Raw genomic sequence first — 9,502 nt, 5'->3', positions numbered from 1 at the left:
TTATAGAGAATATCAATTGCATGACAGCATCTATTTTCAACCTTTCTCACCATTAATACCTTGTTTTTCACTTGGAAATTTCAGCCTTTAGTTTTGTAGCTTGGATGAGACTGACCACAGCCCTAAGCCCTCCCTGGCTTAAACCATGTAACCAGGGCAACTTTCCTCACCCCGTTATTGTAAACACGTAGAAATGTAGGATAAAAATTTACATTCTCACCAGTAATGTGTGAAAATATTCATTTCATTACTCTCCTTCAACATTAGTATTATATTTTCGTTGTTATTGTTGATACCTTGAAATTAATTTTTAAAAAGATGTATCTAATAAAATTGATAGATAAGCTCTAGCAAGATGGAAACAGAATACATGCCTTCCATATCATTATAGAAAAAGAAAAAGACCAAAGAAAACGGGACCACTGTGGAAAAATAAGAGGGAGAGGGGAGGCAATAGCAAGAATGTGTAATTAACAGAAACTACAAAGAATAGGATAGGAATAAGACCAATTTATCTGAACTGTTGCACTATATAGGTTAAATTCCCCCATTAAAAGACAAAGACGTTCAGATCGAGCAAAAAACAGTCTAAATGTTGTTAAGAGACATTTAAAATGATATCAAAATGATGACAGTAAAAGAATGGTTTACCAGGAGGTATACCAGGAAGATGCAAACAAAAAGAGAGCAAGGGGAGCATTCATTAACATCTGACAGAACCCAAGGCAAAAAAATTGAATGGAACAAAAGTGAATATTTTTAAAGGTAAAAAAATACAATTCATAAAGAGGATATACATTATGAACCATTGTCCACCTAATAACCAAGAAACAAATATATATAAAGCAAAACTCAGAAGAAATATAAGAGAAAATAGAAAATTATATCCATAGTAAGAAATATTAACTTTTTGCTGAGAATATTTTATCAAGTGCAGAAAAAATAAATAAGAATGTCTTGCATAATGGCATTAATAATTTAAATATAGTGAATTTAGAACCTTATATCCTACATAAATATATTTAAAACTTTGTATCTTAGTCATTGTTTTTAAATGTCCATAGGACATAGAGAAAAGCTGGCAAAAAGACAAATATTTCTAAATTCCAAAAAGTAGAATTTTAAAAAATTTTATTGACATATAACACTATATTAGTTTCAGGTGTAAAATATAATGATTTAACACTTGTATGTATTACAAAATAATCACTGTAATAGTCCAGCTGAACCCATCACCATACACAATTACAAAATTATTTTTTCTTGTGATGAGAAGCAAAAAGTAGAATTACTATAGGATATATTCTTTGACTATAATATATTAAAACTGGGAAAAAATTAAATATGTGGATATATTTTTTAAAATTCTAAATATTTCTTTGGTCAACTCTAAAAACAAATACCCCTAGCAATACATCAGAAGAATAATGTATCTTGTCCAAACATATTTCATTAGAGAAATGCAAAATTAAGTGAACATTAGGAAATGTATTCAGGCAATGTTTATATTAAATAGATTAAAAGAGAAAGCCCATATTCTAAAAAGCCCATATTTGTTAAAAAGGACTTTGATACAGCCGTTCTAAATTTAAAATCCTGATAAAACAGAAATGGTAGGAGACTTCTTTAACATGAAAATGAATATACAGATGAAACAAAAAGCAATAGAGTCAATCAAATGGTCAGATAAAAGACAAATACATAGAAAAAATAGTTTATATGTTAGCAATAACGAATGAGGAAATGAAATGGAAAAATTTGATTCACAAAAGCAAGTTAATGTATATAAAGCACCTACCACAATTCCTAGTAGATAAGAGATTATATAAATAAGCTGTAATAATAATATTGATTTTATAGATTCCTGGAGATGAAATTACTGAAACAAAAGATACATTTTTAAGATTCTTGATTTATATATTCAAGATAGTCTTAACTCTTTATTAAAATATAATATACACCTAGAACTCTGGTAATCAGTGCCCAACTCAAGAAATGGAACGCTTCCAGCACCCCAAAAGCCTGTCGTATGTCTCATTCTAATCCTTAGTCATCTTCCTCCTATGGGTATTTCTGACTTCTGCCAATACAGATGAGTTTTGCCTGTTTTGTACGTCATGTGAATGGAACCATGCCTATGTACTCTTTTGTGTTTAGCTTTTTTGCTCAGCATTATGTTTATGAGATTTATCCATATTGCTCGTGTGCTTGCAGATTACTCATATTGCTGTATAGTATTGTATGAATGTACCACAATTTTCCATTCATTGTTGATGGGAAACTAGGTAGTTTCGAGTTTGAGATTATTATAAAAAGCACTGCTATGAGCATTGTAATACATGTCTTTTGGTGGTTATATGGACACTTTACTCTTTTTTCTAAGAGTTCTTTATGTATTCTCGCTACAAATCCTTTGTTAGATACACGTATTACAAATATCTTACTCCACTGATTGCCTTTTTACTCTTTCAATGGTATCTTCTGGTGCACAGAAGTCCTGGTTAAAAAATAATTTTGGCCTACTTCAAGGTTTCAAAGATCTTACTCCATGTTTTCTTCTAAACAAATTGCTTTTTTTCCAGTGCCATGAAATTATTTTAATATCTTTTTCTCCATGACTGAATATACAAAGATAATGGAAGTAATGTGTTCTTCTGCTATAATTATGAGTGGGATATATCAAAATCAACTGGTTGAATTTTCTTTAAATAGTCCTCCAGAGCAACCTGAAGAGAAGCAGAAAATGCCTTCATAGGAACACTTTTGTGGAAGGACCTAGAAGCTGAAGTGCAAGTGTGCCTAGCTAGCAATGACATATATTAGTTCTCTCACATTTTAATCTTGGTTCTTCTGTAGAAAATCCTCTTGTGAAACACCTTGTGCTGTATTTGTCAAATATACAAATATCCAAGGAAAGGAACACCCTTCTGCTACCATGATAGGGCATGCCTCTTGTGTTTCCAATGTGACTTGTGATCCATTATACCTAATGTTTCTAGAGTTAAATAGAGTCTTGTGTGTAATTTTCCAGTTCCTAAATATCATGCTATGCCTTGTCATCCAATTTTTTTCTCCTTCAATGATTTTCATAAGCTATCTTTTACTCAGACCATGTCTTTTGACAGCAGTTTCCCATCCACGTTTTCTTCTCAGTCCCATGCATGGGAGACTTTGCTTTCCATTCTCCCTGAGTTGCCGGGCTCCTCCCAGACCCCATGAGTTCCTGAAGCCACCATGCTTGCCCGTGGGCTCTGGAGGCACTGATGCCCACATAGGCAGGGGACCCCAAATTGCTTTTTTAAAGTGGATGAATGGCAATATACACAGGTATATTGCCAGGTATGAATAAATGCTTGTTTTGTCATATGTATCACAGGCTCTAGCAAGTTCCCAGCAGGCCAGAGCATCTTTCCTACCTTTTGGTAGGTCTGAGAGTTGAATGATGACCGACCCGTTCTTTTAATGGCAAGAAAGTTGCATCATTTACCAAATCAGACACTATTCACAAAATGACCTGTTATTGCACATTATAACAAAATCATCTTTAGTAATGTACTTGTTTAGTGCCACTAGTGAAAGGGTAAAGGGTGACACATCCTTTCCATTTATATTAGTATTTCATCTTTTTCAGGATGGTCTGTACCAAAGTCATGCTCAAGCAAAGTTTGAAAGACAATTAAAAACAATTAAAATAGATAGTATTTACTGAGCACTTATTAATTGCTTGATATAAATAACATATTTATCAATAATAACAATAGCCGCCAATAATAGAATTTATTGGGTACTTAAGGTATTGTATTAAGAGACTTATGTGTATAATCTTATTTAATCTTCACAAAACTGCTATGAGACAGGAATGATTATTATCCCAATGTCAGAGTGAAGAAACTGAGAGTCATTGAATTTGAGGAAATTTCCCAAAGTAACCTAGCCAGTGACTGTTGGGACTAAGTAAGTACTGAAATGCAGGCTTGCCTATTCAAAATCTATATCTAGCTCTCTAGCCAACATGTATATCTAATAGTCATGCTGTACAAGCCAGTTTGCTGCAGATAGAAAAGTCTTTCCTATAATCATGCCAGTAGAGCTAGAGTACTCCAGCAATTGAAACTTGACAACAAATCACATAGCATGGCAAAGAAGACTTTTTGTGATTTAGCCCTTGCTCGTATCTGTAATCCTCAACCCTTACCTTTGATTTTGTTCCTAGCAGAAGCACACTGCTTCTAGTGCCCTGAGAACCTCGTGCTGTTTGTTCATAGCTTCCTGTCTTGAGTCATACATATTCTCTTTGCATCAAATATTCTACCTGAATTACCTGGCAAATTCCTTTAAAATCCAGCTAAGATATCACCTCTTGCAATAAACCTTCCCCAAGTTTCCTCTGACAATGTTAACCATTCTGCCCTTTGTATCAACCTTTGTTCTTTATATAATAATGTATTGCAAAAAAAAATGTATTGCTCACTCATTTATTCAACATTAAATACTATTTTTGCCAGACACTAGGCTAAGTATGAAGAGACAGTCAAATGACACTTTTGCAGAAGGAGGACAACATGGACTTTGAACTGCTAGTAGTTCCCACAAGCTGAAATAAAGAGTAGGTTTCAAGTTGGGGTGGTTTGGATTACAGGTATGCTAGCAAAATGTGATAGGGTGTTCTGATTCAGCCCAAACTTGGGAATCAAAGTTTATCTATTTGTGGAAAACAAGAGCTGGTGATCCAGCTGGGCATTTATCTGAATGGACATTCACACTGTGGAACAGAATGGCACCTGTTCAGCATCTTAGGTTGATTTTTAAGCCCTTGTAGGGACAGGAGTTAGCAACAGCTCTGAGAGAGTTGTTAGAAAAGGGGACTTTGGGATACTCTGGGCATAAATTTTGCTGGCTGTGGAACCAGGAAAAGGCATTCTCCTCACTCTTGTGTAGAACCCAACATTGCTGCAGTATCTTGAATGGTAGCTTTCAGTGCATTGGCTGGTAGCCTCTTGGGTTACCAGCCAATGCTGTAACTGACATTTTTGCAGTGAGCCCTATCAGCAGTGGCAGTGGCGGGGGGTGGGGGTGGGGGTGCCCCTTAAATGTCTTCATGAGCAGAAGGCATTAAAGAAAGGGAACTAGAGCAAGAAGGGAAGAAGAGGGTAGATGCTGCATGAAGGACTATGGCTGATAGACAGGTTCATGAGCCTGTCGAGATATACCTAGGGCTTTCCACTTAGAGCTGGGGCAAGATCATGAATTCTGGGCTACTGATACACACACACATCAGTATATTAAGATCATGTATATAATCTTAATTATAACTACAAGCTATTGAATCTTGGAGCCATCCGAGATACACTTTTTTATTTGCTATTAGGGATCTGTATCTTATTCATCTTTATGTCCCAGGAGCTAACACAAATCCTGACCCACAGCAACTGCCGACAAAATATTTGAGAATTTGTTTAATAAAGGAGTTGTGAGGAGTCAGAAAAAGGAGAAGGAAGAGCATCATCACACATACAGGCACATGCTTAAAATGTAATGATTTCTCCCTGATCTGACCAGACTTGGAATATAAAACAGAAATGGGATTGATGCCATAGGTTCTGGCCCCTTTTGATTCTGCCAGCATGTGTGAGGAGGTGCTCAGACAAATTCCGTGGCAGTTAGAAAGTGAACTGGCTGCCAAGATGGAGAGGGAGGAACAATTAGTCTTGACTTTCCACAATCCTAAGGTTCCCAAACTTAAGGGGAACCGGGAATACCAAAGGGTGAGGAGATACTTGACTACAGGTCAGATGGGAGGATGAGGACTTACTTAAAGGAAGCCTAGTCAGAGTGTTCTAAAGATAGAGAAAAGATTATCTTTTTGTTTTTATAGAAGGGGTAGAGATAGATAACCACAAATCAAACCCACATGGGGATACTCAAGGTAGAGAGGAGGAGGAGACCTTGGGGATCAAGGGTTATCTTTTTGGATAGGCAATATTTCCCTCATCCTTGTAGCCTACCCTCCCCACCAACAAAGATCCGAGTGCCTCGATGCTACCCCAGAGGCGGCAGGAGCAAGTGGATCAGACACACATCTACATCCGAATGTTCTGTGGCAGCCTATGTGGTTTTAGCCTCCTACTGCTGATCTGCGTGTCCGCACTGAACTGGGTGCAGTTCCTGGTGATCAAGAATGGTCTTGAGCTCTATGCAGGACTCTGGATCTCATGCAACCATGAGCTGTGCTGGAGCCACACACCCAAGCCACCCTGTGAGTGCTACTAAATTAAATGCCACAGCCCCCCACAGTTCCAGAGCTTTCTGCCACATTGGCTTTCATCTTTTTTCCTCCAAGATCTTTTGGCCCTCACGTTTCCAAGTCTAGGATGGATCTCTGTGGATATAGCCATCCTTTTCTTTGGTGTCCTCAGTGTACCCTTTCTCTTTCTCCCTCCTACCCCAGAGTGTTTTCTTTCCCAAATTATGAGAGAAACTTCTCTTTACTCTCTAGGAAGAACTCTTTTGTCATTCATAAGCTGATACTGTGAAGCAATGTGATTGGTATTCCAATGTGGCTTGCAGAAATAGAAAAGAAGTGATTAATTATAGCTGAGAGATAAAGCAATGTGTCTCAGCCTCCGCTAGATTTAACTTTCAAGGTCAACTTGTTCTTCTGCTAACAGCAGAAGAGAACTTAAATGTATGTCATATATGTAGTATAACAAATGCCAGCTATTTGGAGTAAATTATTAATGTTAAATTTTATGTGAATTTAAATCTGAAAATATAACACAAAATATTTAAAAATAAGCTTTGAGGGCTGGAAGATACCAAATCATGAATTTTCAATCAGAACCAAGAATTAGAGGAAAGGCATAACTACACTAAACAGTTTCTTCATCGTATTTACACAAAGAAACAGGTATTATGAAAGAAAATATACATGAGTAAGGCATTTATTTCTCCTTCTCAGAGAAGGAGGGGCCCCAGATGCTGGGAATGGTGGGGTGGGGTGCACCTAGGCCCAACCCTGAGGTGGAGCATCAGTTATTTGGCCATGGGCTGGGGCATTTGGAACTATGGGGCAGGATCCTAAAGCAAGATCTTGGGAAGAAACTAAAATCAAAGTTAGGCGGACAATTCAACAGCATCTTCAACTAAAAAAGTAAAACTAGAAAAAATATATGCAACAAGTATGAAAGATAAGAGATTAATGGCCTTAATATATGAAAATGTATTAAAATTATTGGAAAAAGACAAATACTCAAATAATTTATTTGTAAACAGAAATGACAAATGTCTAATGAACATAGGAAAAACTATTTTAACCTCAACCATTAAAAAAAGGCAAATCAAATGGATGACGAGAGAATTTTTCAACCATGACATTAACAGATTTTTAAATGGTAATATACTATGCTGCACACTTCCATACACACTGGGGACCATGTACATGGGTATAACCAAAGCAATATGATTAGGTATATCTAGAGGTTTACTTACTAGAAAAATGGAGTTAAAGATATAGGCATAAAATTAAGCTGCAATTACATTTACATACCCACAACTATTTGTATATTATCTTTAGTAAAGAGATTTCAGTATTAATGAATCGCTGAGAAAGAAGATCCTTATTTGTACCCTGGATGCCACAAAGCAAGCTCAGCTTTATCCTCCTTAATCCTCACTCCCTTCTCAAAGACTCCATCTGTTTTTCTCATGAGATGTTTCCCACTGGACTAACCGAATCTTTCCTTTCTTCTTCTCCTTGGCAGATTACCTCCAATATTCCAGGGCCTTCTTCCTCGTCTCTGTTCTCACTATACTCATTGGCCTTAGCTTGCTCTTCAGCTTTTGCCTCCATAGAAAAGGAAACATGAATACCAACTTGGATCTGAAGGTATCCATGCTCAGCTTCATCTCAGGTACAAACATAGACTTGCAGGGTGATGCCGGGGTAAAATTGTCAAGGGAGCAAAGTTTCTCTGTGGGTCTTTCATCCTTTCTCTTGTCCCTTTTTTGTTCTTCAGTATTACATCAAGACAGCTCCTGCCCTGTCTTATTGTATAAAATACACTTTAAGTGACATGCCAAGGGAGAGGTAGAAGCCTCTTTTTTTCTCCCCCCATGTTGGTCAATTCCCCCAATTTGATCCTGCCATAGATACGGCATCTAGAGCAGAAGAAGAGTTGGGGTGGTAGTCAAGGCAGACTGAAGACACTGATGGGTTGTGACATCTTTTCTTCTGGTCCTAGCTATCTGCTTGCTCCTCTGCCTCATCCTATTTCTGGCACAGGTTACCTGGCATGCCAGGGATGCCATGGAGTCAAATCTCCTATGGGCCTATTATGTTAACTGGTGGAGTGTCTTCTTAAACATGTTTTCTGGTGAGTCAATCCCCTGCTTTATGCTATAAGGATGGAAAGAGAAATCAATTCTTGAAAGGGAGATAGAATCTAGGAGAAATAGAAGCACTGACTGTTCCTATATTTAGAATATTTATACATCAAGAGGCAGTATGGTATGGAATTGAAAACCTGGAATTAGTAACCTGTTATACTACTAACTGAGCCATAGACAGGTTGAGTGATTTGCCTGAGACTGCACAGAAGTAGTGTAATTATGATTTGAATCCAGGAGGTTCAAGCTTTATCCTAACCATGTAAGAAATACTATAATGGAATGAAAGCACAGGAGGGTAAATTAACTCTGCTGTGGAAAAATAGGGTTGGCTTCACTGAAAAGAGGCCTTTAGAACTGAGTTACTTAAGAGATGAGTAAGAATTTTAAAAGCCAAAAGGCCATGTGTCTATTGAAACTCACCTCAAATTCTTCTCTTCCCCTAGGGATCATCTCCTTCCTCAACTACCTAACTTTCAGAGCTCCTTCCCTTGATCAAAATGTCACTATGAGTCCTGTAGAGAAGTCAAGGTTGGGGATCGGTCCAGTGACTACTGTACCACCAACTGAGGATGAAGGGTCAAGGCCTGAAGTGACATTTTTAAGTGATAGAGAGGAAAAACTACCAAATGCAGACCTACCAAATGCAGACTTACCAAATGCAGAAGTACCAAGTGTAGAAGTACCAAATGCAGAACTACCCAATACAGAAATGTGATGGTGATAGGAAAACTCAACTATTTGTCTTAAAAATGGGGGAGAAGCTTACTGAGTTGGGAATGATTGTGCAGATTCTAAGAAAACTCTCGTAATATCATGTCCACATTACTGAAGGAGACAGTATTAAAGCTGATGAAATGTCTTGTGTGTGTTGGATCCAAAATATATATGATAGTTATAAAGTAATGAAAACCTAGTAAATAAAAAAATTTCTATAAGAAAGCATCAGTGTTTAGGATCATGAATGAAAGAAACTAACAATAGATGCAGTGTGTGGATCAGAGATCTCTTTGGGCATCAAAGATCTCATGAACTAAAATGGGCCATGGAGAAAAATGTCATCTAATTCTGTTTGCAATTTTCTTTGTTATGTGTGGATGGAAGGTACTTGGACAAT

At 37.1% G+C, this 9,502-nt stretch overlaps 1 protein-coding gene and 1 pseudogene across 2 annotated transcripts; one reads left to right on the top strand and one right to left on the bottom strand.

Moving 5' to 3' along the window:
* Positions 1–2,597: 2,597 nt before the first annotated feature.
* Positions 2,598–3,273, bottom strand: LOC105303340 (annotated as a pseudogene).
* Positions 3,274–5,684: 2,411 nt separating this feature from the next.
* Positions 5,685–9,241, top strand: TMEM202 (transmembrane protein 202). Of its 2 annotated transcripts, XM_011376912.2 has the most exons (5): positions 5,685–5,765; positions 6,001–6,256; positions 7,761–7,910; positions 8,241–8,372; positions 8,832–9,241. In XM_011376912.2, the coding sequence occupies exons 1-5, from the start codon at positions 5,685–5,687 to the stop codon at positions 9,101–9,103; spliced, it is 891 nt and encodes a 296-aa protein (XP_011375214.1). In that variant the 3' UTR covers positions 9,104–9,241. The 2 variants fall into 2 exon arrangements, 1 of the variants encoding a protein (XP_011375214.1); XR_002776743.1 differs by lacking the exons at positions 5,685–5,765; positions 6,001–6,256; positions 8,241–8,372 and having other exon boundaries at positions 7,825–7,910; positions 8,832–8,922.
* Positions 9,242–9,502: the final 261 nt, after the last annotated feature.

The sequence above is a fragment of the Pteropus vampyrus genome, unplaced genomic scaffold, assembly GCF_000151845.1.
Source record: "Pteropus vampyrus isolate Shadow unplaced genomic scaffold, Pvam_2.0 Scaffold10, whole genome shotgun sequence".
Lineage (NCBI taxonomy): Eukaryota > Metazoa > Chordata > Mammalia > Chiroptera > Pteropodidae > Pteropus > Pteropus vampyrus.
The sequence above is the reverse complement of the archived record's forward strand: the minus strand, read 5'-3'. Positions and strand labels throughout refer to the sequence as shown.

What these genes read in the sequence shown, in the direction of transcription:
- TMEM202 (XM_011376912.2), top strand. Translation starts at nt 5,685, where the DNA reads ATGGAGAGGGAGGAACAATTAGTCTTGACTTTCCACAATCCTAAGGTT. An exon ending in CCACACACCCAAGCCACCCT is followed by an intron (nt 6,257 to 7,760) that starts GTGAGTGCTACT and finishes TCTCCTTGGCAG; the next exon opens with ATTACCTCCAATATTCCAGG. An exon ending in CATGCTCAGCTTCATCTCAG is followed by an intron (nt 7,911 to 8,240) that starts GTACAAACATAG and finishes TTCTGGTCCTAG; the next exon opens with CTATCTGCTTGCTCCTCTGC.